The 27,233-nt window shown below is 41.9% G+C and overlaps 1 protein-coding gene across 1 annotated transcript in view; it reads left to right on the forward strand.

Annotated features, from left to right (window-relative positions):
* The window catches only part of DLEC1 (DLEC1 cilia and flagella associated protein), a 2,498,134-nt gene that overhangs the window by 2,070,825 nt on the left and 400,076 nt on the right, over nucleotides 1-27,233 (forward strand). Inside the window, exon 32 of the mRNA XM_044067561.1 lies at nucleotides 630-724. Within this exon, the coding sequence (XP_043923496.1) occupies nucleotides 630-724 (95 nt within the window). The remainder of the gene's footprint in view (nucleotides 1-629; nucleotides 725-27,233) is intronic.

Here is a 27,233-nt window from a genome sequence, read left to right on the forward strand (position 1 = left end):
ATGTGCAATGTGAAAAGAGGTGTGTTACATATGAGTGAAGATGAAGGGGGGTTGGGGCTATTAAATCCAGTTTATTCTGCTTCTTTAAATTTGTATGAAGTACTAAAGTGGGTAAATGAAGAGAAAGTGGAGTTAATTGTGATAATGTTTAAATCGATGTACAAAAAATGCTGAGAAATGAATAAATAAGAAAAAGAAAAAAAACGTATAAATGAAGAAATTAAAAATTATCAGGCAAAAATACTAACATGGAAAGTAAACAAATTGATGGTATAGAGAAAAATAGAAGGATGTGGTTTAATAATGTAAAGAAATATTATTATAATGTAAATCCATGGGAAAATATACCAGAAGTGATAAAACCATTAAAATAAGGAAAAAGTGGTCCACTAAGATTGTGAAGTGTCAGAATTTTCTATGGAGAGCATGCTATATGCAATGTAAACATAATAATATGCTACTTTTAGATCCCTGCAAATCTTTACAGCTTCATTAGAAGACTTTTGTCATCCTTTTTCAGATGTGGAGTCCATGGTTGCATAGAAGAGACACTTGCAGGACTTTTAATTTGGAGCAGTCGATATTTCATGAGTATTGTGTAATTAACTTCATGTAACATTTTTGATTAGCTTGCAGTGGGTATACCTGGGAAGGTAAAACGTTTGCAAGGATATGCGGTACTGCCACTGAGACTGGACCTTCAGGCATTTGTGAAGCCCGCTCTGTAAGTAAATGAACAATTTTTTTTTTTACAAAAATTTTGCTGTTTCATTTAACAATCAGACTTGCTCATAAAATACATAAAACAATTGGAGGTACATTACTGGAAAAAACTGTTCAGTTCAGTTTCAGTGTGTTAGATATTGTATCCAGCCAAGCAGTAATTGATGCAGCTTTAAAGTCTGAGTCTAATTATTTCTGCATATCCCACAGTGTCTTACTACTTTATCTAGAATTGATCTTTAAATGTGTCATTAATAATATAATGCAAGAAAATGCATTTTTTTAAATTTAGCTATATAGCAGTCAGTGTTAATCAGATTGCTTGATCACTTATTTGACTCCAGGATGAGGTGCCATCTATGCCAAGGTTGCATGTTCTTCCTGTGTCTTTGTGGGTCTTTACTGGAATTTTCTTGGTTCGTTGGTTCATAGTTATATACTAGGCTAACAACCACTAGGGCCTTTATAAGCCTAGCCATGCAATCCAACTCAGTTGTGTTCCTATGTATCATGGGTGTTTGTTAGGAGGGAGTATGTTGGTTAAGATGTTTCAAGAGGTTATTGGGGGAGTATGTTAGTTTGAGCATTAATGTCACTTAAATAAGGTTATGGATGGACTCTGCCTCAGATGGATGAGGAGCCTGTTCCAGAGCATGGGAATCCTTTGAGACACATATCTGTTTCACCATCATGTCTTATTTATATAACAAATTTAAATCCTTGGATCTAGGGATTCTGATGCTGTTCATTTTGTGGATGTGTAAAGGATCCATCATAGCTGGATCTGAGGATGCCTTGTATGCCAGGCATAGATTGCTTCTCAGTAACCTGTAGAAAACAAGAGTATAGAGATAGGGCTTTAAGGCAATCCATATAGGACATTGTGTTTTTACCCTAGATCCTTCTGGTAAGGAAGTTTTGTGGGCATTCCAACTATTGCATATGTTTGTTCAGCTACATGCCAAAAAGGGGCATTGTACTCAATAATGGGTCTGATAAGGGCCGAATAAAGTGGCACTATGACTTTCTTGAACCTGGATGCCATGCCCTTACTTATACATTAGGCTATGACTTCCTTGACCTGGATGCCATGCACTTAGTTATAAGTTAGGTGATGTAGAATGATTTTCTTACTACCTTGGCCACATGTTGGTCAAAGGCTAGATTACTGTCTACTTTTGTTCCCAGATCCCTAACTACTGGGTTGTTCTGAGTCACAGACTAAGCAAATTAAGGTGAAAAGTATCAAACCCAGTACCCAGAGTACAGAAATTAGCTCAGAAACAATTCAGAGGTTTAGTTCTCTATGCTATCAGACTAATGTAGAGACATCTACTCAGATAAGTAGGCAGTTGAATATATTAAGGTTCTTAAATGATGTTTATATGATCTATATATTGTAAAAGAATATAAGTGCATTTGAAGCATTTTGGTGTTCTGAGGCTATTCTAAGTTTAACAGAAATATACTGTATTCTGTATTAGATCACTTTGCTAGTGGCAGTCCTGCCTGTAGTGATAAGGAAAAAGGTAATATTGTAGACAGTTTTATAGAGGGTAGAATTTTTTTACACCTTGCAGTAGGTATGAAATGACAAAGACATGACAATTTAGAACCAAACACGTAGATATTTAGAAGATTAACTTACTGGATTTGCAAAGTGAGGTGTTGAGAGAAAGTCATAACCCATTAGAAACTAAAAGAACTAAAGAACATGTTTTTTATTAGTGCTGATTTCTAAGTTTGTTTCATCAGGGTAGATTTAAATCAGAGTGAGATATTGTTGCATCAGTGACTGGTTGAACACATCATTTGGGCTAGAATGTAGTAATAAAAGATCTTCTTTCTGTATAAGTTATAGTAGATAGGTAAGACAGCGCCATAATAAGAATGCATAATGTTCAACATTAGATCACTGTTGTAGTAGACTAAACTAATTATGTTATATCCTGCCCAGGATATGACCATTGGCCATCTTTCAGAGCTTTGGGGCACCTTCCATATGCCCGAACTGCCAGAGGTTTGGGCAGAGCTTTATAAAAAGCAGTTTAGGCACAAAAACTTCAGTGCCTTATTGTCACTGAAGAGTGCTTCCACTGCAGACTTCATGTAACTGATAGTCGACTAACAATCCTTCATGCCTGGGCAGATAAGTACACTATTGAGAAAACCTTCATATTCTTCATTTTTCTGAAGAAAACTTTAATTTTTGTGTGAATGTAATAGGTTTATACTAAGAAATTATTTTTAATGGAATGTCATGCTTGGAAGGGGAGTTTTACTCTGTGAATGTTTAAGTGAAAAACATACCCTCAACCTCTTAGCACAAGAAATCTGGACAAAGTTTAAATTAATCAGGGAACAAAGGCCCAAAAATAGGGAGAGATTTTAAATATTGCTCTTATAAACTTGGAAAATTGCTTGAATAACAAGATTTGTGTTAAACATGCATTTTCTGAAGGATATGAAATCTGAAACTCAAATGTATGTCATTTAGTGACTTCAATCCTCAGTGACTCGCCAGAAAACCACATTTGTTATGAGGAAAAGACCACAAAATATGAGGTAGAAATCTGGGCATTCTGCGAAAATATAGATATTTGAGAGGTATGGAATGAGAAAACTGTGTAAAGTCTGTTTTTTACTGTTTTTTCTTAATATTTTTGTAGAATTAGGGGCAGGGCATTGTGCTTTTGGGGACTGGCGCTGGAGTTTTTTTATTTAAAAATCATTACTTTCCTGTCAGGAACTTTATTGAATCCCACAGACTCTGCCTCCTGTCTTTTAGGCTTCTCTTTTGGCTGGACCACATAGCAGTTATTAGTTTACTCAGCTCTTCCTTCACCCATCTACAAGAAGTTGAGAATTGCTAGGGACTCTGTGGGTGTCATACCGTTTTTATTACTGCCTCAGTCACAGATGGGTACTGTTGTGCCCAGAACTGATTCTCCAGACTGCTCATCATGTTTCTCAATCCCTCTGGTGTAGCTCCTGAGGATACCACTAACAACCAGGAGTCAGACATGCAATATGTTTCTGACTGGTTATTCTCACTATGCAAGGGAGAACCACTCTTTTCTGCCTCAGGATAAAGGGCAGCTGAAGGCCTACTGAATAGCCAGGCTAAGATTCATGATCCCTGGTATAGTGCTTCTTCCATGCATTGTTTTTTTTTCCAAGGAGTCTCCCAGAAAAAGAAAGAAAAGTTAAAAATGTTTATTCTTCTGTTTCTATTATTATAGAAGAGAAGGCTTGCTGGGATTTGCTAAGAAATTAATTCCTGTTTTTAATATTTCAAATTCTGTTTCTTCACTTACTTCAAATAATAAAAAGAGTTTCCTCTCATTCTGGCACTCTTTCTCAGTCAGATCAGAGAATGGAGTGGACATTTTTATTTAATAATTTCTCCATAAGCTGAAGCTTCTTACTCTGAGGAAAGTGTTATTTCAGATTTCACTCCAGAAGAGCTATCTTTTTCAGACATCTTAGCTAAAATGAAAGAGGATTTTTGCCATGAAAACAGAATGAAGTCCCTATTTTCTGGCAGAAGTATTATGATTTGTTACAGCTGGATATTTCACAAACTGCAACTGTCTCTCCTGCTTTAGCAGCTTCAGAGGATGTTTTCTTAACAATCTGCAGTATACCTGACAGTCAATCTACTTATCCTAAAGCATCTGATAGGTTATAAAAAGTACCTCAAACTCATAAATATTGGTTTTCTAATCCTAAATTAGAGCCTGCAATTATTGCCCAAAGACAAACTTCTGCTGCTAAACAGATTGTTAACGTTAATCGCATTCCCTCTGGTAAGGACAAGAAAGGTTCTAATAGATTTGGAAGGAAAGTTTATTCTTCTGCCACCATAATTTTTAGAATCAATCTTCTTCGGCACAACAAGTCAAAACCCGGGGCCGGAAATGGCAAGGAACGAATTTGTACGGCAGTGGTGGCAACAACAGAAGAAGGAAGAATTAATGGTAGTTTTTATTGACTCAATTGGTGACTCTATTTGTAATGTTAATGTAAAGGCTTGTATTTCACCCAGGTATGTGGTGGATGAGTTCATTCAGAGCATTCGGATGGACTTAAAAATCATTAATCTCTCTGACTTAAATGTAAATAATGATGTAGAAGCTTTGTTACTGAAGGGAACAAAATTTGTTCCAACATATTTTCCAACTTTAGCTGATATTATCTTGGAAGAAAGTCATTTTTCAAGAAAATTGCATTTAAAAGTGTTTTTCCAAAATCATGCATTCATAGCCAATGACAATGCTGGGGTCAGTGATGTAAGTGATGTTGATAACTTAAGTGTTTGCTTTGATGACTCATTATTGAATGTTTCTCTACATGTCAATGAATTTTGCGACACTTTGTTTCACTCACCTGAGGGGAAAGTAGAGGCCACATTAGTCATGATAGGGGCTTTTGCACAGGTTATGGCACAGGTTATGGCAGGTTAAGGGTTCCACAAATCCCTCACTGGAGTGATTGTTTCCCCACCTACATTGTCAGCAATGGTACATCAATTTGAAGGTGCTCTGTAGAGAGAAACAGAATTAGAATATAAAAAATTTAGACAAAGACACAAAACATATAACTTGAATAAAAATGAGTGGTTAGCTTTAAATCATTTAAGAGATATAAATGATAGCTATGTTTACATGCAGGCTGACAAAGGTGGGAGTTGGGTGATTTTATCTAGAGCAAAATATAATGCTATGGCAGATGAGTTGTTGAGGGATCAATCTGTCTATACTATGGTGTCAGGAGATGTCATCTCCATCTTTAATGGTGAATTATTGGAACTTTTGGAAAGGGGTGAGAGATTGGGATTTTTCACCTCTATGGATGTCAAGAAACTGTAGGTGAGAACCCTAGAGATGCCAATTTCTTCATTAGCCCCAAAATTCATAAATGCTTAAGTAATCCACTGAGTAGGCCAATAGTATCAGGAAAGGGGTCTTTTTTTGCAGAATGTCAGCTTTTTTTTTTGATTATCAGTTAAAAGCATACTTGAGTAAAGTTATATCTCACATTAAAAATGGTAAGGCTCTATGTGATTTGATAAGAGGCATGAAGTGGAACACTGAATACTATTGGGCAACTGTGGATGTGAAAGCGCTTTATATGAGCATTAAAAATGTTTGGGGTTTGGAGCAGTTGGCAAGTTAATGGGGGAGGGTTCACACACAACTTTATATTACAATTGCTGGAATATTCTTTAACACATAATTGTTTCAAGTTTAACAAACAGTATTTTTTACAAAAAGAAGGCACTGAGAAGGGGGCATCATATGTCCTTTCCTATGGCATCATTTTCATGAATCTGTCTATTTACAGTACTGAATTTTTTAGACATTGTGTGATAATTTACAAAAGATATATAGATTTGTTTTTCATCTGTGGGGGTAATATTTCAGAGTTTCAAGAGTTCGTGGACACCTTAAATAATAACAACAATTTTGGGTTGGGGTTCACATACAAAATTGATAGGGAAAAGGTCCAATTTCTTGATTTAGAGTCCCTTGTGACAGATGATGGAGGAATATCTTTCAGGCCTTTTAGTAAAGAGACAGCTGTCAGTATTTTTTTTATCAGCTGATAGTATGCATCCCCCTCATGTATTGGCTTCACTTCTTTTTGGAGAGTACAATCATATTTTTACTAATACCTGTGATAAGCATACTGTGAAAGAGGAATTTTTGAAAGTCAGACATAAATTGTTGGAAAAAGGTTATGCTTCACATATTCTTGACAAAGTTGAAAAAAGATCTGGGAATTCATCATTAATGACATGCAGTTCTTGTAATAATACACAAGGTGGTTTTAGGGCACATTCAAACATGTAGCTGATGAAGATAGTGAGGAGAAATTTTTTAATTCTAAATATTCCCCTTTTTCTAGGAGTTTAAAGATGGTTGTAGAGAGGTTTTGGCCTATGGTTGCCAATGAACCCACTCTGGTAGGCCTATTCCCCAAAAGAATAATGTTTTCATATAGTAGATTTTCAAATTTGAAGGAACTACTAAATATGAAAAAAGTTAAGGGAAGTTGGGGACATGCAGGGTGCTATTCTTGTGGACATTGTAAGGTATGCAGCAGAGTTCAGAATCTAGATGGAACTTTTTATAAATGGTAAAAAATTTAAGGCCGTTGATCTGTTCAGTTGCCGGTCCTGTGGAGTTGTTTACATCATAGGTTGTGGATATGAACCCACAAGGTGGTACATAGGACAAAGAGGATGGCAAAACATCGCATTATGGAACATTTGGGCGATATCAAACATGGCAGTGTTGAAAATCCTGTGGCACATCATTTTCAGTCAGCTCATGCTGGGACTGACATTAGTTTGTTTTTTAGCATTCTGGCCAAGCCTCTCAACAAACAAGGTGAGGATTTTCTCACTGGGTTATTAAAGTTAGAAACAACGTTTATTATTAATTATGGCACATTATTTCCTAAGGGTTTAAACCAGGAATTTAACATCAATGTTTGGTAACATAATTTCTTATATTCACACCATAATATAACATATCTTATTTAGTATTACTAAAAGGGTATTATTCTCCAGGTTTAAATCTCTATATTTCCATCAAATCCTACCTTAATGCACAGAGATGAGTTTTATAAAATGTATAATACTACAATATAGTAGAAGATAATATGTTATATAGGGTTGACTCACTCCTTACACATCTATTTAAATAGTTTAATAAGTCTATGTTTAAATCTTATTAGATTGGCTCATCTGTTTACTTGTTCCATATAAGTATAAACTAAAAATGAAATGTATACATTATTAGTCTTATTTATATTTAATTATTTATTTATTTAGGCACATTTTCATCTGTCATATGTAAATTGTTTATAAATTGTTTATTAATTCATTTTTCTGCATTTTATCTGCACAACCAAAGTTTACATGTAAATATTCTTGAAATCTATTTGATATGAAATTATAGTAAGCTAGGTTTTATATTTCATATGTAAACTGAAAGTTTTTATAATATTTATACTCTCAGGAAGTGTATTTCTTTAAACTAAAGTGTATCTTTTAAACCAAGGTTTTTAATTGTGCTCATCAATTTATTTATTATGCTTAATTGCTATTAAATAATTAAAGTACTTTATGCCATTATATAAGAACATACTGCTTTGTCAGTACATTCATGGTCTGAGGAAGCGTACTGAAAGGTACGCGAAAGCGCTTACCAAAATAAACATTTGAATTTTATTTTTATAGTCGTGTTGAGTCCGAAGTTTGTTTGCTACACATTTTGATTCGTTTAACCAAGGACTCTTTGTTGCAGTGGTCTATCGTTTTGCTTTATTTAGTATTACGTTATGAAAGGCATTTTAGGGTGATATTTTTTAGGTCGAATATTTTTTGATATTTCAGTATTTTGGGGGGCATGTGTCAAGAACAGGTATTAGCTTTAACAATATGCTATTGTGTCTTCATTTCATTATTAATGTTTCATTTATATCTAATAAGGTCAAAAAATTCTATTGTAGAGAAAATTCTATTGCAGAGACATCAGGCATTGGTATGTATTTATTTTATATATGTGTATTCATATTTCACATATCTTGGGTTTTCTACATTATAATTCATTAACCATCTTTGCATTTTTGAATCTTGTACATTGGAAGTTGAACGTGTATACTTCTTGTAAAGGGTTAATGTGCAGTGTTTAAATTTTTAACACTATTTGTAATTGAATGATGTGTTAATTAGCCTCTCAATCTGTATTTAAAGTTGTATTTGGTGCAAAAATTATTCCTTTGAAAGGCTGTTAAACTGAGGTACCGGGAAGCACTAGTAAAGATTTTATACACCATCTTGCAAATCGTTTTCATTATTTCAGCCTGGTATCCAGTTTTTTGCATGTTTTATGAGGTTTGGTGTTTCTACAGTGTTTTTTGCTCTTATGATTCAGCCAATGCTTTCTCCAGAGCTCCTGATGTTGGGTCAGTTATGAGAAGATTTGCTTGGTTACTTTCTCAAAACTTAACAGAAAGTGTTAAAATTAAATTTTAAATTCTCCCCTTGACAAGAATGTTCCATATGACCCTTCTGCTGAGGTACCTAAAAGATTTGATGAAATGGGGGAATTGATTCAAGGGATGATCCAAACTTTCCAGCCAGGCTTTCCCGAGTTTAATTAAAATGTTCTCTCTAAATCAGCACCCTTTTTCAAAAAGTAATTTAAGCATCAACATGCTAGGAAACAGGATCTTAAAAAACAGTGGCAAGGAGGCTATAAGAATAAAGGGAAAGCCTCCCAAAACCAAGAACAATCCAAAAGTCAGAATGACTACTTGCCTTTTCAGGCCCTTTTTCCAGACTTAAGATCTGCAGCTCAGGTTCCTCCCCTTACCCACAATCCCCCCAACAATCACTCAGATCTTGTTTGCCACTCAAGAGTATAGACGTGATTCATTGTCCCAGACTGTAGTTCAGCTAAGTTCTACTTCTTCTATTTAATTTAAATAGTAGTTTGTGATATTCAACTGTTATATTAGTGTAGAGCTTTTTTCAACTCATCCTTCCTCCACATCTTCTTCCTTACTAGAAGCTTAACAGAAGCCAATGTGGATAAAATGATGAGGAAGTTCCTCAAGACTCAAATTCATTTGGGAGCTCTTCAGCTCCTTCTCCCATCAGACCCATGAGCTTTGGACCCTTTACTTTGCCTGTGGCTACTCCTACCCTGGTACAACCTTCAGTTTCAGGGATGCTGGATCTGAGTTGTTCTGGGCTGTCCATATTGGATCCAAAGTTGCGGTAATCTTTGACTGTGCCATTTCCTTTGACCCAACCAGCACCAATTTCTTCAGAGTTAGACAGATCTCAGAGCTGAAGCTTTGGCATCAAGTCAGGGGATAAGGGTTCAACTGCAAAGCATTTGGAGCTGTCCCTTCCTCTTGGAGCCCTGGTGCTAGATAGCTTGGCTCTGGCTTCAGACTCAGAGCAGAGTCAGGGTGGTGCTCTTGGGCATACTGTTGTGGCAGCTTCAGCTCCTACTGGGGTGGTCTTGGGTTCCTCTTTGGCTTCTACCTTTGAGGAAGTTGGGAGACTTCTCTCCAAGGCCAGAGAATGGACATCTCTATCCCTCTCAGCTCCACTTGTTCCACAACTGATAGCCCTGGGTCCTGATCCTGCACATCTATCCCATTGGGACAGCTGGTTCATACTAGCCTTAAGATGATCCTTGTTCAGGACAACTCTCATTCTTCTGAGTCCTCTTCAGAACTTCCCTCTGCAGAGGCTTCTTATAAACATAAGTGTATGTGGAGACACATAGAATCCTACAAGGCATCTCTAATAGAACAATATAGATTTTAATGAAGGGGAGGGGTCCCCCAGATCAGTACCCGAGGGCATCTTATTAGAGGAGATCCATAAGCTTCTCAGACAGAAAGGCAGTTGGTCTTCCAAAGCCCCTTATCAGAATCAATCAATTTTTCTTGAAGCTTTTGGTTCCTGCTCAGCTACTTCATAGGTGGTTGCCCTGGATGATGAGATGGTGAATTTAATCTCTTGCTGGGCATAGAAGTAACTGGACATCACAGAACCAATTCCCAGAAAGCCTTGCCTCTAAAGACTGGTCTCATTGGAGCAAAGGCCCAGCAATGGATGCCATGGTAGTAGCTGCAGCCACTAAGAAAGAGCTTGCTGAAGTGAGCTCATCTGTCCATCCCCTGAAAGAGAGCATAGGGTTTTGGAGAAGTTTGGTATGTGAATTTCCACTTCAGCTACTTTTCTGTTAAAGTCACTAACTTATTTGCCACACATGACTAGGTTTCAGAGAGACTTGACAAAAAAGCTCTCCAAGTTTGTGTCTGTGTCCATGTCAGCAGAAGACAGAGTGCAACAGAAGCTGTTTCAAGAGCTTCAGGTACAGGCATTACTGTAAGGAGGCATGCCTGGATGCATTTGTGAGATTTCACAGAGCCTTTTAAGATGTCTTTCATTAATGACCTATTTGATGGCTCAATTTTGTTTAGCCCTAAGGTCAAAGACACACTTTCAAGGAGCAAAGAGGAAAACTCTTTCTGCAGTAGGCATATGTTTTTTTACCCCCAGGTGACTTTATCTAGAAACCAAAAAAGGGGGTAAAAAGTTGTGGTTTCAGAAGTCCTAAGGGTTATCTCAGGATTTTTCTGGAGATAGATTCCCCCCTTGAGGCATGGGGGTATTCGAATGGCAGACATTGCTCTTGTGGCAGAAGAGGACAACAGAATCAAGGCTTCATGGGTCCAGTCTCTGAGAGGCCTTATCAGTACTCCTGAATGGTTGCCCAACTGCTGCACTCTGGAGACAATTGGGAAAGGGGGGTGCTTGTCTCTGCACTCACAAGCCTGAACATCTATCAACAAAGATGTCTGAATGTAGGCAGTTATTACCAGAGGCTATTACATTACCTTTCTCTATCCATCCCCACCATGAAAAAACTTCTCAATGTTCTACCCTGTCAAAGAAAAGCAGCAGTTGTTGTTGCATCTTTCGGCTTTTCCCGGTTAGGGGTTGCCACAGCAGTCCGGTCCGCTAGTGATTGGTAGTTGATTTTTACATGCCGAGTTACCAGCCCTGATGCACAACCTTCAACGAAGGTATGCCCATTTATGCATGTCTCCACGCAGAAGACGCTCTAGCTGAGAATCGAACCGGACAGCATCTTACTGTGAGGCAACAACGCTACTGCAGCACCACCACCGCGGATAAAGAAATGAAAAGCAGCAGTATTAGAGACAAAAAAAAGCTGCTTGACAAGCGAGTCATCCAAGAGGTCCCAGTAGTCCAGCAAGGGTTTGGAACTTTTTTGAGTTTATTTTTAGTGCCAGAAAAGAATGAGGACCTAAGGCTAATTTTGAACCTTAGCCACTTGAGTCAGTGTGTCAAGCACAGAAAGTTCTGGAAGGTCACAGTACAGTCCATCCTCCCCCTTCTGAGGAAGAATGATTGGATGTGGTCTACATACCTTCAGGATGTGTACTACCACATTATTTATTTATTTATTTATTTGCATTTCTTTATTCATTTGCATTTGTTTACTGGGAAGGTCCACTGGGCCATAGTGAACCCATGTTCAGTGGAGGCCTGAAAAATAAGCTCCACACTAAAATGAACAATACATAATATAAGCATAACACAATACATAATGTTCACAATATACAACACATAACGTACTATATGATCATAGGAGGTTACTAGGCTAATGGCCCTGGGACCCTTACAAGCCTAGACAAGAGTTTATCTCCACAAAGAAGCCTCAGGCAGCACCTGTTGATGAGGGACACATTTGAAACTCCTGGGACAAACTTGTGATTTCCCATCCACTCATCAAGATTGCACTTGAAGAGGGTCAGTAAGGTACTCTCTTTGACATGTATGGAAAGTCTGTTCCAGAGACAGGGCAGCCTCTGGGAGACAAACCTGGCTCTCCAGCAGGTTTTGTTGATGTCGCATATTAGATTCAGGCCTTTTGAGTGGGTAATGTGCGAGGGGTTAGACGTATGCATAACTGGTAGGGCAGGGTTCGAGATTGCCTTGTAGGTGAGACACAGATCACCTCTGAGCAATCTGTACAATACCGAGCAGACTGATAGTGATTTGTGCCTGTCCACGTAAGACAGGTGTTGGAGGCCATGGATTCAATTTGTGAGATATTTTTGTGGCCTTTCCAGTTCATACAGATGTTTGAAGAGATACATACCAAATAGGGTGTTATACTCAATTACTGGTCTAATGAGGGAGGAGTATAATGAGGTAATAACCTCCTTTTTTCCAGATGCAATCCCTTTACTTATGAGATTAACCAAGTAAAAGGCTTGTCTGACCACTGCCGTTACATGATGGTTGAATGTGAGATTGTTATCAACCTGAGTACCCAGGTCTCTCACCGCAGGTTGTGTGTTAAGGGGTTGCTGTTAATGTGATCAGCAGGGGCCATGTTTTTGCTGAATGGTATGATGATATTTTTTATTTTATTTACATTTGTTGACCGGGAGTGTCCGACTGGATGTAGGTCCATTTTCAGCGGAGGCCCAGGGAGAAAAGCTCTACAGTTAAAATAAACAGACAGTAGTTACATCGGATTTGCATAGCGATTAACAATTTGATTAACATAGCAATTAATTACAAACATAGTTACAGATGAAGAACATAATACATCAGTAGACAACTAGAATCTTTATCTCCGAAGTACATAACAGACATTAACAATTGTTACAATAAGAAGTTCCTGCTGTATAATAAGTACTAAACTTATGAGCATCCGAGCTTGCTATAATCAAGGTAGTTAGTGGGGTGGAACGAAAGGTAGTGGTTGGATGGGGTGGGTGATATTAGAGTGGGAGTTGCAAGGGAATAGCCAGCATATTTTTAGGTGCACTTTTAGTTAAGTTTAGAAGTGGGTGCATGATGGTATGGAGGTAATTGTGAGTGGGAGGGAGTTCCATAATTTGGCTATTGCGCAAGAGAATAGTGCTTCACCAGCAGAGTTATTGGCTTTAGTGATCTGTAAGTGATTTTTGTTGCTGGATCTTAGTGGTCTGGTGGTGCGATAGGGTTGGAGTAGATTCTGGAGGGATGGAGCATTTAGTGGATGGTTTACTAGTTTGTGGGCGAGTGAGAGTTGATACCATTGAAGGAGGTGAGGGAGTTCAAACCAGCCCAGTTCAGCAAGTGAGAGACAGTGGTGACTACGGCAAGATGCCCCTGTGGTGAATTTGGCGATTTTATTGTAGCAGGTCTCTATATTTGCATTTAGCTTGAGGCCATGACTTTGACACCAGTCATTAGTTGCTGTGAGACCCTCTTGCAGTATGTTAACATCATTTGGGGAGTCAATGACAGCACCCAACTTACAGTCGCCTGAAAACTTGGTCAGCCACAGGCATTTCATCTTTGCCTGGACCTCTGAGAAGTAGATGCCAAACAGTAGGGGTCCCAGGATAGATCCCTGGGGAACTCCACTAGTGACGGGTCTGCTATCAGAGGTGGAGATGCCTATTTCAACCTTGAGGGTCCTGTCAGTGAGCCAGTTGTCCACCCACCTGATAAGACAGGGATTTACATAAAGTTGTGTTAGCTCTTCAATGATGCTCGAGTAGGAGATTGTGTCAAAGGCCTTGGCCAAGTCAAGGTAAGCTGTATGTACTGACCTTCCCTCATCCAGGGCCTTGGTAACAGTCTCATAGAAGTCAACCAGGTTCAACAGGCAAGATCTGCCCTTGACGATTCTGAACTGGGTGGGGTCAAGTGCTTGCAGATTGCCTATGTCCTTGTTTATGACATCCATAATAATAGGCTCCATAGCTTTACAGATCAGGCTTGTCAAACTAATTAAGGCGATAGTCTCCAGGGTCAGTAGTGACACCACTTTTGGGCAAGGGGATTACAATGGCAGTTCTCCAGTCTGCTGGAATGAAGCCTGTACTTATGTTGTGGTTGAATAGGGTGCTCAATGGCAAAACCAGTTCTTGCTGAAGATGGTGCAGAATACAGACTGGGATACTATCAGGTCCCTTGGAAGTTGTGATCTGAAGTAGGAAGACTTCATTCGTCTGCAACCTGTGGGTATCGGATCCGATCTCTGATCCGAGCCGGCAATTCAAAAGCTTAGGCTCCGAGCTCCTAGCTCCTCCCTCTTACCCATAACCCCTTGCCAAGCCCTGACTGACCCCAGATTTCGTTTGCCGCTTTTCAAGAAGCAACGGAATTCTTGAGCTCCTGGCATGGTTTTGAGATAAGTAGTTTTCTGACAGGAAAATTGTTCAAATTCTCTTTTTTTGTTAAAAATATAGTTAGTGTTGTGTGTGGTTAAGGCTTTCCCTCCCTCTTTAGTTAAATTTCTCGGGTTTTTCGTAGTTTGTTTGTGTGTGTGTGTGTTTAGGCCTTAGGTGTTATGTCTGAAGCCCCTAAGGCTGTCTTTTCGAAATGTACCGAGTGTGGCCATAAGCTGTCCCCAGCAGATGGCCACACTCGTCGTCATCTTGGGGTTGAACACCTGTCTTCTGGTTGTACCATTTGTGCAGGGTTCAACCCCGGCTTTAAGGAACGGAGGTCGAAGTTAGTGCTGGCGGGTCTTTTACCCCAGATACTGCTTCGCCTCTGCCCTCCAGTCAGCAACTTGTTGCTGTGAGTTCTCCCTCTGGCTGGGACTCAACCTCCCTTAAAAATGCCGGAGGAAGGATTCTAGTAGGGAGAGACAGAAGGAGAGGCACAGGGAGAAGCACCACAAGAGGAGAGCGAAGCTTCCAGCTCGGCTCCTCCATCTAAGCGGCTTCCCCTGTGCCTTCTAGCTTTCCTCCTCCTCGGCTCCACTCCCCTCGGTTCTCTCCTGGACCCGAGGAGGAGGAGGCTAGCCCTTCCAGGAGGTCACCGAGGCGGTTCTCTAGGTCCGCTTCGGTGGCCTCCTCTAGATCGACTTTTTCGATGAGCGAAGCTGATATGGACCGGATGATGAGGAAATTCATCCAGGCCCAAATGCAAATGGGAGTGCTCCTAGCCCCCCCCCAACCGGGAGGGGCTGACCCCTTTTTCGCCCCCGTAGCTCCTTCTCCGACCCATACCACGGGTTCGGAGCTTTCGGCGCCGTGCAGATTTGGATCCGGGGGTGGGTCGGATCCGATTGGTCGGCGCACCTCGGATCCGTCCCATCCCTTGAGTGCTTGGTGCCGGACCCGACCTCGGAGCCGAGGCCGGAGCCTCGGATCCGAGGGAGCTGGTGTGTCTTCGGCTCCGTCCAGGTCGGAGCACACTGGTCTCTCGGATCCGACGGTTTCGGCTCCGACTCCGATCCGTACGTCGGATCCGAGTGGGGTCGGCTCGGGGCTTAGAGAAGCTGGCTCCCCCTCGGCTTTCAACGTTATGGAAAGGGCACTGTCGAGGACATCCGGACCCCCGGTCCCTGCCACGGCTCCATCCCGCACTCCATTGCAGTTGGGCCAGGCCCCCACCAGCCGGTCCCAGGGACAGCCCGCCTCGATGTCCCAAGTGGTTCCCTTGGAACATCCATCTGCTGAAGAGTACTCCTCGGACAGCCCCCCCGATGAAGTACCTCGGAAGCGCAAGTGCAAGAGGAGATACATGGACTCCCCTGAGTCTGTCACTGAAGACACGGACTTGGATGAAGGGGAAGGCTCCCCTAGTCACCCCCTGAGGACGTCTCATTTGGAGACATCATGGAGATGTTAAGGATCAGGGGGGGGTGGTTTCCCCCCAAGGCTTCTTCGGACGAGTCTGTGTTCTTGGAGGCATTCGAGGCGGGCCCTTCTACCTCTTGGGTGTCCCCTCCTGCTGACCCCCTGGTAGATCTTATATCTATCAGGGCGTGGAAGGATCCGGACACCATTGAGCCTATCCCAAAACGCCCGGACCGCATTCTTTCTCCTCCATCAGACCGCACCCACTGGAGTAAGGGTCCCCCAGTAGATGCCATGATGATGGCTGCAGCCACGAAGAGGGAATTGGCCCAGGAGAGTCCCTCCGTCCATTCTCCGGGCAAGGAGTCCCGTTTGATGGATCGAATTGGGAAGCGAGTGTTTAGTTCAGCGACCTTCTCCTTGAGAGCGCTGAACTACATGGCGCATGTCATTAGGATGCAGCGAGATCTGATTAAAGAGTACGCTGCATCTCCCCCGGAGTCCATCTCGAGTGAGGATAAGCAGGTTTATTCCACCCGAATGGCCACTCTCAGATCTGTATCCAATACATCTATGCGGCTGCTGTCTCATGCTACTGAGGGAGCCGCTAGAGCCAGCGGAGCAGGCCTTGTCATGAGGCGGCAGGCCTGGCTCCGCCATTGTGATTTTGCTGAGCCCTTTAAGGCGACCTTCGCGAATGCCCCTTTCGATGGTTCTGCCTTATTTGGCAAGACTGTTCGAGACACTTGTCCAGAGCGAAAAGGACGGAAGACGCTGTCTGCCGTCCGAGTCCGCTTCTCAGCTCCCCAGAGGTCCTTCTCTAAGAACCCAAAGGGACAGAAGAACATGTGGTTCCGAAGTCGCAGCAGTCCCAACCTGCTCCGGATAACCAGTCCTTCCGTGGCAGAGGAGGCCGGGGAGGTCGTCGTGCCAGAGGCAGGGGGGCCCCTGGCAGTTTTGGGTCCAGAGAACCCTTCTCTGAGAGGCCCACGCAGCAGCCCTGAAGGGTTGCCCGGCTGTCCGTCTCTGGAGGCAGTCGGGGCGGTTTCGATGCACCTGACTTCTTGGGAGTCCATAACAACAGACAGTTGGGTGCTTGACTCATATCCAGAGGATATTCAATACCCCTAATCAAGATCCCCAAATCTCGCAGCCTCCCAGATGTTCCACCCGACCAAAGGAGGCGGCAGCTCAAATCGAGCAGCTGCTAGGAAAAGAGCCATCCAGCGCGTCCCCAGATCAAGCCGGATTAGGGTTTTACTCCAGGTTCTTTTGGTGCCAAAGAAGACGGGGGACTTAAGACCAATTTTAGACCTTTCCCTGTTGAACCTGTCAGTAACCAAGCAAAAGTTCCGGATGGTCACCCTGCAATCTATACTCCCCTTTGAGGGAGAACGACTGGATGTGTTCCATAGACCTCAAGGATGCGTACTACCACATTCGGATGGACAGACGATCCAGGAGGTTTCTTCGCTTCGGCTGGGAGCCAGTCACTATCAGTTCAGGGTCCTCCCTTTGGTCTCACCTCAGCCCCAGGGTGTTTACCAAGGTGTTAGCGGTGGTAGCGGCCCACCTGAGGCTCCAGGGATTACAGGTCTTTCCGCACCTGGACGACTGGCTCCTGACTGCATCATCAAGGCATCTTCTGTGCTCAGCCAGGGATTACTTCCTTCAACTAGCACCAAGGCTGGGCATAACGATCAACTGGGAGAAATCTTTCCTGAATCCAACTCAAATTATAGATTTCATAGGAGGAAGACTAGACACCAGATCAATGCGAGCCTTCCTCACCCCAGACCGTATCGTCAGCCTAAGGTGTCATGTGACAGCAATCCTTCAACCGTCACCAACTGCAGCTTCGGTCCTGAGGGCCCTAGGTTCTATGGCGGCAGCTATCCCGCTTCTAATTCATGCCCGCTTACGCATGCGGGTTCTTCAATGGACCCTTCAAGTTCAGTGGTCTCCTCTTTGTTCGTCTCTAAACGCTCCGATTGCGGTCAGCAGAGCGTGCAGGGACTCCCTTCTGTGGTGGCTTCTTTCACCGGAGCCCCTAGCAGGAAGACCCTTTTGCGCTGCATTTCCCTGAGCCACAGTGACCATGGACGCTTCTTGCCTCGGGTGGGGGGGGCATTCTGCGGGAAAGATTGTCCAAGGCACGTGGAATCCCACAGAGACATCATTGCATATAAATGTCCTGGAAATGAGGGCGGTGCTCCTAGCGTTGCAAGCACTTCACCACGTTCTTCCTACAGGGACTATTGCGATTCAGACAGACAACATGTCCGTAGTCTGGTATATCAACAAGCAGGGAGGAACCAGGTCTTATCCCCTTTGTCGAGAGGCCATGAGAGTCTGGGAATGGGCAATTTCCACCAAACGCTTTCTGATAGCAACGCACATTCCGGGAAAGTCCAACATCCTTGCGGACAAGCTCAGTCGCACCATCCTTTCTCCACACGAGTGGTCCCTAAACCTTCAAGTAGCGAAGAAGATTTTTGCCGTTTGGGGGCAACCCTGTTGCGATCTTTTTGCTTCTCCCTCAAACGCCAAATGCGACAATTTCTTCGCTCTACTTCCCCCACCAGGGGAGTTCGAGGGATGCTCTGGTGCATGCTTGGCCTCCCGGTCTCCTTTATGCCTACCCTCCACTTCCTCTGATGCAGAGGTTTCTGCAGAAAGCCAACAGTTTGGGGAGCAGAATGATTCTCATTGCCCCATTCTGGCCTCGACAACCTTGGTTCCGCTTCGTATGGTCTCACAAAATCAATGCACCATGGATTCTGGATCCAATTTTGGATCTCATCTCTCACCCTCTGGGAATGCCAGTTCCCAATCTGCGGACCCTGAAGTTGACAGCTTGGCTGCTCCAATTCCAACCTTAATTAGGACTCCCGGTATCTCTTCACCGGTCAAAGCAATTTTGGTGGCTGCTCATAAACCTTCTACCAGACAGGTTTATCGGAGTAAATGGAAGAGGTTCTCTATATGGGCAGGGCAGAGAACGGTGGATCCTTTTTCAGCACCTATCTCTGCGGTGCTAGAATTTCTAACAGACCTCTTTCATCAAGGGGCCAGTTCTTCCACGATTAAAGTGCAATTGGCGGCTATATCGCATTATCACATTGGACATGACACAGCTCCCCTTATGACAGCGAAATTATGCAAATCCTTTCTCAAGGGAGTTTTTTTATTAAGGCCTCCAGTCAAGGAGGTTGTACCGCCTTGGGATTTGTCTTTAGTCCTGCAGGCCCTTACTGCTCCTCCCTTCGAGCCTGCAGCTTCTGCTGATTTAAAATTCCTTTCCTGGAAGACTGTCTTTCTGGTAGCTATCACTTCAGCCAGAAGGGTGTCTGAGCTTCAGGCTCTTTGTGTCAAACCGCCTTACCTTTCTTTCTTCCCTGATAGGGTGTGCCTCAGGACCAATCCATCTTTTCTTCCGAAGGTCTCTTCTGAATCCAATATTAACCAGTCAATCAATTTGCCTGTCTTTTTCCCAAGTATTCAAACAAAGGGAATACAAATTGCATTCATTGGATGTTCATAGACAATTACGTTTTATATTAACAGGACAGCTGGCCACAGGAAATCAGATCAGCTGTTCGTCTCCTTTGCTAAATTTGCTCTGGGTAAAGCAGTGTCTAAAGTCACTCTGTCTAAATGGATTGCTAATTGCATATTGCAGGCATATGACACTTCAGGCAGACCTGCTCCTCAGAGGGTTACGGCTCATTCTACTAGGGCAGTTTCTCGTCAGCCGCCTTTAAGTCCCGTGTTTCGTTGGATGATATCTGCTGGCAGCTACTTGCGCCTCCCCTCATACCTTTGTTTCTCATTATAATCTGGATGTTGTTTCCAGAGGAAGAGCTTCCTGTGGATCAGCGGTGCTCGGAACATCCTTCCATGATGGCGCCAAGATTCAGGTAGCTCGTGACTCTGTCCCACAGGTTGCAGACGAATGAAGTCTTCCTACTTCAGATTTAGAAGTTATGTACTTACCAAAAAGTTCGATCTGAGTAGGTGACTTCATTCGATGCAACTCATCCCCTCCATCCCCCTGACCTTTTAAGAGCGAGTATTTATGCTGTTTTAGTATACTGTGGTCAGTATTTGAGGCAAACTCAATCTGAGGTCAGTCAGGGCTTGGCAAGGGGTTATGGGTAAGAGGGAGGAGCTAGGAGCTCGGAGCCTAAGCTTTTGAATTGCCGGCTCGGATCCGAGATCGGATCCGATACCCACAGGTTGCATCCGAATGAAGTCACCTACTCAGATGGAACGTTATGGTGAGTACATAACTTCTAATTCTTTGCCTTGGATAGGGCCTTTAACACTTGATCTACAGAGATGTCAGGTGTGGGACAAGTATTGGGGATGTCAGAAGGGCCTTTGAGGGGATAGGGGTAAAGTTTGCTCTGAACCTGTCTGCTAGCAGGTTGGCTAAGTCAACTGGATCGGTGTAAATAATACTGTTAAGCACTAATTTGGAACAAACCTGGGCTTTTCCATGGAGGTTCCTGATGTAACTGAAGAAGGCTTTGTGGTTTCCCCATGTTTCAGGGGATAGTTTTGATTCATAATTGGCTTTGGAGATTTTCACTACTGATCTAATTTGCTTGTTGAACCTAAGGAGGGAGTTTTTCCAATTTGTAATTTGTTCTTTTTTACCCTTGGACAACAGTTTCTTCCTTTTGTTGTAAAGCCTGTTGATAGAGGATGTCCACCAAATAGGTTTGTGTTTCCTTGAGGAGCAGATTTTAGTTGTTTTGGATATGGCTGAGTCCATGCAGTTGCACTGGTGCTTGTATACTGCACTGGTGTACTGTTCGGCATAGTTGTCTGCATCCTCTGAGGGGGGTGGTGATGTGAAGCTACAGATACCTTCCCTTAGGAGGTTGTAGTCAGTGTCTGAGAAGTTTTTTAGCTTGATTATGGCTGATGGAGAGGTTGGGTGGGATAGAAACTTCGAACAAGACAGTCCGATGATGTGATCTCACCAGGGAAGAACATACTATGGGAGTAGTGCAGCGGTCACCCATGTTGGTGAGAACCAAGTCCAGAATGCTATCTCACCTTGTGGGGGATAAGATGAGCTGGTCTAATGCATTAGAACTGATGAAGTCAAGGAATCATTGAGTGAGTGCATTAGTGCAGGAATAGTTCACACAGTCTATGGTGGGGTAGTTGAAGTCACTAAGGATCATGGAGTTAGGGTGGTACCTTGATAGAGTCAAGTAGATCCAGGTAAGAGTAGTGGGTGTCCTGTGTCATGGAGGGGGGTCTATAGCTGGCTATAACTTGGATGGGTGCATTGCCAACTGTCAGTTGCACCTGGAGTAGTTCCAGTGCATTGTGCCAGCAAACCAGTCTGGGTGTGTGCCTGTCCTTAATGAAGATAGAGACTCCACCACCCTTGGTCTTCCCAGCCTCATTTTGGGGTTGGAATGTGTGGAATGAGATATAGCCTGGTAAGGCAGGGGTGCTGTGACTGCACAGACATTGCCATCTTTATTGCAAGGAAAGCCTCCAGTTAGTGCATTTTTAGGTTAAGGCTCCTAGCATTAAGCAGCATGACCTTCAGTTTGCTTTTTGACAGATCATTTATGCTGGAAGATTTGTCTTTGGGACATTGCCTAAAAAAGGCACAATGGGGGAAGTGAGAGCTTTGGCCAGGATCAGGAATCTCACTGTGACAAGCGGAAGCCATCTCCTATAAAGCATCAAGGCCTGTCAACCATGTCATCCCAGGCAGACAGATACTGGATCCCCTTGGAACGACACCAAAAACTAAGCCAATTATTGCAGTTAATTATTTTTTGTTGGTATTGTGGTAACATTCTCTGTAAAGGTAGGATGCTGCTTAGGCCTAGGGTCATACCTGCCTGGGACACATACTCTGAGAGCTCAATCATGTCTCTCTTCATATAGTTCAGGGAGGTACATCTCAAGTCATTCACACTAACATGGACAATGATAGAATCATACTTGAACTTGTTTTGGAGAGACTTAATTGCATGTGTGATGTGTAGGATTCTGGCACTCGACAGTCAACTGACCGTGAACTCTTCCTTGGCGAGATTGGTGAGGGGGACATAAGTGTGTCTCACAACTGAGTCGCCAATGACTAGTATGTTTGGTTTATTGTTATGCCTTGTGTGCTGTGATAGTTTATTGTTTTGCCTTATGGGCTGTGTTTGGGAGACACTGGTGTGTCTGCTGTATGTGATGTGTTTGGTGTTGTGTGTGGAATGTTTGTTTGTGTGTTTTGGAGGTTTCTGCTGTTTAGGTAAATGTTTATTGAAAACCGCTGCAAAGGTGTGTGTATGTTGTGCATGGCTATGTAATGTGAATGGTGTGGTATTTGTGCTGGCAATCTCCTCTTTGTCAGGAGTACTGGCTGTGACATGAGCATGAGAGAGAGAGAGCATGAATTCCAGGTTACTGATGTAGATGCATTTCTTGCAAGTAGAAGAATTATGTGATAGGAGAAGAGGGCTGTCAGTAAACATGAGGCATTTGCTACACTGACTCAGTATGCCCATGTCGACCAGGCTGGCAGGAGAAACTGATGGGAATTGTCCAGACATAATGTTCTGAATACTTGGGCGGACTTATGGATATAGGGTTTCAATGAGGGGTTGTCCACAACAGTATAGACCACAAAAAACTTCTTAAATGCAAAGTAACTGGCCTGAAGCACAACTGCTAAAAGAAAAACTAAGATGCTACCAGAATAATGATCTATCATGGAATGATCCCCTACTAGAATAAACAAAACTAATAAGAAAAAAAGCACCTTAGACTGGATACTCATTAATAGTCAACCCCAGACTTACGAATCCGGAACCCTCCCTGATGACATAAGCGACCACTCACTAACCTACATTATCAGGCTCAAAACCAATGTTCTCAATCAACCCATATTTAGGACAATCAGAACCAAGAAAAACTTCAACTTGGATCTATTCCAAAGTAATCTTACAACATGCAATTGGTCCCCCTTAAAATACCTTTCTCTTGATGAAGCTGTTGATTACTTTAATGCTAATTTCCTAGCCATACTCAACCACCATGCTCCTACCCGCTCTATCAGGATAAGAACTAAATACGCTCCTTGGCTTTCTAAAGAAACTAAGCAAAAAATCCATCTCAGAAATAAACACTGGAATAAATCACGCTTAACTAAAAACCCTGCTGACCTTCAAAACTACAAACATCTGAGAAATGAAACAAAAAAAACTATACTGTCCGATAAACAAAACTATTACTTACAATCTCAACAGACCCACCATAATAAGCCACAAAAGTTCTGGGCAAGTATTAAGCAATTATTACATCCCGGTCAATCTATCACACCTAACCCACAAGGCACTAACATGGAAATCCCAAACAAACTGCTAATGCCTTTAATACCTTTTTCACCAAAGCAATTCAAACTCTTGCCAGTCAGCTCTCTCCTCAAAATGTAACTATATCTAATTCTGACACTAACCCACCAGCTCCATTTCACTTCCAACCTGTCCCAACAGCATTCTTTCTCACCCTGATCTGAAAACTCAAACCATGCACTCCCTCTGCTGACCAACTATTTGCAGAATACCTACAGTTAGCAGCCAAATCCACTGCTTACCCCATCTCCATTCTCATCAATAGAACCATCACTGAAGGATATATCCCCAAACTTTGGAAAGTCTCTCATATTATTCCCCTTCACGAAGGGGGAGACTCCACTGAACTCTCCAACTATCGACCCATAGCCCTACTTTCTCCTTTATCTAAGATTATGGAAAGATGTGTCCACAGGCAATTGCTAGACCACCTTCTCCATCATAACCTGCTTTCCAACTCCAAACATGGTTTCAGACCTTCTCACAGCATTACTACTGCCCTCCTCTCCTTTATAGACAACATCAACAAAAACCGTAACCTTAACAAGCTTTCCTCTGCACTTTTCATTGACCTGTCCAAGGCTTTTGACATGGTAAATCACAATATGCTCATAAACATTCTCAAATCTCTGTCACTTGACAATCTAGCTATAAAGTGGTTCCAGTCCTACTTAAATGACAGACACCAAGCTGTGCTCTGGAACACCATTCTTTCTACGCATCTACCTGTTAATATTGGTGTCCCTCAAGGATCCATATTGGGCCCTCTCCTCTTTTCTATATTCATCAATGACCTTCAACAAGTAGTTCCCCAAGCTACATGTATACAATACGCAGATGACTCTACACTTATATGCTCAGCCACTTCTGTATCTGAACTTCACTCCCATACACAAGACGTATTTAATTCTGTAGAATTATGGTTTACAAAACGCTGTCTCTTACTAAACCTTAAAAAAACTAAACTTCTCCTTTTTACACCTACCAGTAAATCTCCACCAATAGACTTCACTGTTGCATCCAATAACAGTACTCTTATATCCCAATATATTACTACCAAACTGCTAGGTATCACCAAAGACAACAACCTTAACTTTGACACCCACATCAACAACACTCTGAAAACTACTAATAAAAAATAGGCTCCCTTTATAGGATCAAACCCTTCCTAACTCCTGCAACCAGAATAACTATTGCCCACACCCATCTAATCTCTTATGCTTCACCCATATTTACTAATCTGTCAAAAAATAACCTTAAGAAACTAGAAAACTCCTACAATAGTATAGCCAGATTTGCCACAGGTAACCCTTACAGAACACACCACTGTATTAATCTAATGCAACCAGGGTGGCTTGAATTACAGCAGCAACTGAAATTCAGTCAACTTCCCATCGCCCATAAAATACTTTATCAACCAGCCAAGACACCCATCCTATCTAACCTTATTCACCCCTACTAAGTCTCTAAGATCTTCACAAAAACTTCTTGTAAATATCAATAAATCAAACAATAGAGCTGGAGACTCTCTCTTCTATAATACTGCCGGAAAAACCTGGAATCTACTTCCCCTCAGAACTTTCTACACTTTCCTCTACTACTCTGTTCAAAAATAAAATTAAGCTCTATCTCAAAACACATTGGATGTGCCCCTGTACTAAACCTGACTGACCAACATACTCTTGTTACTTGATGCAACTTTACCTTCTCATCTCTGCAACAATTTCATCTTAACAGCCTCTATTCTACCTCTGCATAATTTTCTTACTTATTACGGTATTTTCAAAAGGTGGCATATTGTACTACTAGATGTATTACTCAACTGCTACATCATATTACCTTCTTTTTTATCTTCCTTTTATCTACACTTACACTTTACTTTTTAGCTATTAATCTTTTGAACATTAAATTGTAACTTTCATTAGTAATTGTACTAAGCCTAGTTAGATATTTTCATTTTTTTTATTATACTTTATAAATGTGTGACCACATAAAAAATGTTTCTTTTTTTTTGCAATTTAAATATGTACTGCTGTATATGTGAACTTCATCTGAACTGATTGGAGCTTATCTCCCCGGGCCTCTACTGAAAATGGACATATATCCAGCTAGACTAGCCCGGTCAACAAATGTAAAATAAAATAAATGCTTAGAATAACAGATACATTTAATCAGGCTGCTAACAAGCAGTAATAAATGCAGCAGAATAAAAGCACTTGAACACTTAAGTGCACACAGCAAAAATAAGGTGATAAAGGAGGAAGAACACAATTACAGTAAAATCAGCTGAATAAAGTATATTTTTTATTAAGTAGAGATAGAGGAAACAGAAGTTAGTTCAAGCTTAAGAAACTAAGGGGGTCGGTCTTCCCAAATGATCTCACTGTACTCAGTAGACTGAGCTGATGAGATGAGACAGGGAGGAGTGTCCAAAATCAAAGATGCAAGGGGGGGTAGTCTTTCCCAAATATTGAGTCATCTGTGCATTGGATGATGGTACCTTGGGTAAGAGAGGTGTGAAAGTCATTTATGAAAATGCTAAACAAAAGGGGGCCAAGTATGGATCTTTGGGGAACACCTGTGGTTGTGTTAAGAAATAAAGAGAAAGAATGTTGCTACTTGGTAGATTGTTGCCTATTTGTGAGGTAGTTTGAGAACCAGTTTAGAATTAGGGGGTGAGATGCCTAAGTTAGAGAGTTTAGTGAAAAGAAGGGGGTGGGAGACAATATCAAAGGCCTTAGAAAGGTCAAGAAAGAGCAAATAAACAATTTTACTGCTGTCTCTGACCCAGTTAACTTTATCCTTGAAGGATTTAAGAGTTGTCTTATCAAAATGGACAGATCCCACAGGAGTTTTCTTCACTTCCAACAGGGTCGAGTCATTTTCAGTTCAGATCTCTGCCCCTTGGCCTCACTAGAGCCCCTTGGGTGTTCAAATGCATGGCAATGGTTGCAGCTTATCTCTGAACTCAAGGGTTCTGGGTGTTCTCATATCTAGATGACTGGCTTTTTACTGCTTCTATAAGGTCTGTGCTAGTCTGGGCCAGAAACTGTTTGCTTCAAATATGCTCCAGCATTGGAGTTCTCTGAAAATGCTAATGTGGAACCCAACAAAAATAGAATCCAATCCATTATCACTTCCTGTATCTCTGAAGAGAGAACTGTTCCTGCCAGACTAGCAATGGACAATACACAAACAGTGGCGTTCTCTGAAAACGCTAATGTGGAACCCAACAAAAATAGAATAATTGGCTTGGACCAATGCTTAAATGAAGCAGGAACTAGTTATAGAAATCCGAGTTCAGCACAAGTTATTTCACAACCTCGGTCGAAAGAGGAGGGGACTGTTGAGAATAATGTTTTTTTAGACAAGAATGCCAAGGGAGATTTTACCTTACAGAACCACTTCCCTTCAAAGCGCATTCAAGAAACACTATGAGGCAGGAAACAACACAGCAAATGAAGAGAAGATGCCTTTAGATACAGGTTTGGTAATAAATATCTCTTTACTGACTTTGAGTAAAGAACAGATTAATGTACTGAATAGAGGCCTTTCTTCTGTTCCTTCAAAACGGGCAGACTCAGCAGAGATGCTTAAAGACCTTAGACTTCTTGGCAAGAGTCTTTCATTAAAAAATATTTACCCTGACAATAAGGGACTGAATAATGCTGGTACTCCAGTGTATAAAAAAACAAGTACCTTTGTCCCTGTACTCCATCCAGGGATACAAACCTTTATTAATGTATGTGAAACTGGTTTCAGAGAATTATCTGCACGAAGAAATAAAAGTAGTTTTTTGCAATTTGTCTGGTGATGAATATAAGGCACTACAGGAATTGAAGAATATGCACTCCATTGAAGTTAAACAAGCTGACAAGAGTGGAGGGATAGTCATACTCGACAAAGAGCTATATTTAAAACAAATGTCATGTTTATTACAAGATACACATACATATGAAAGCATCACTA

The sequence above is a fragment of the Protopterus annectens genome, chromosome 3.part1, assembly GCF_019279795.1.
Source record: "Protopterus annectens isolate FY-2018-M chromosome 3.part1, PAN1.0, whole genome shotgun sequence".
NCBI lineage: Eukaryota > Metazoa > Chordata > Ceratodontiformes > Protopteridae > Protopterus > Protopterus annectens.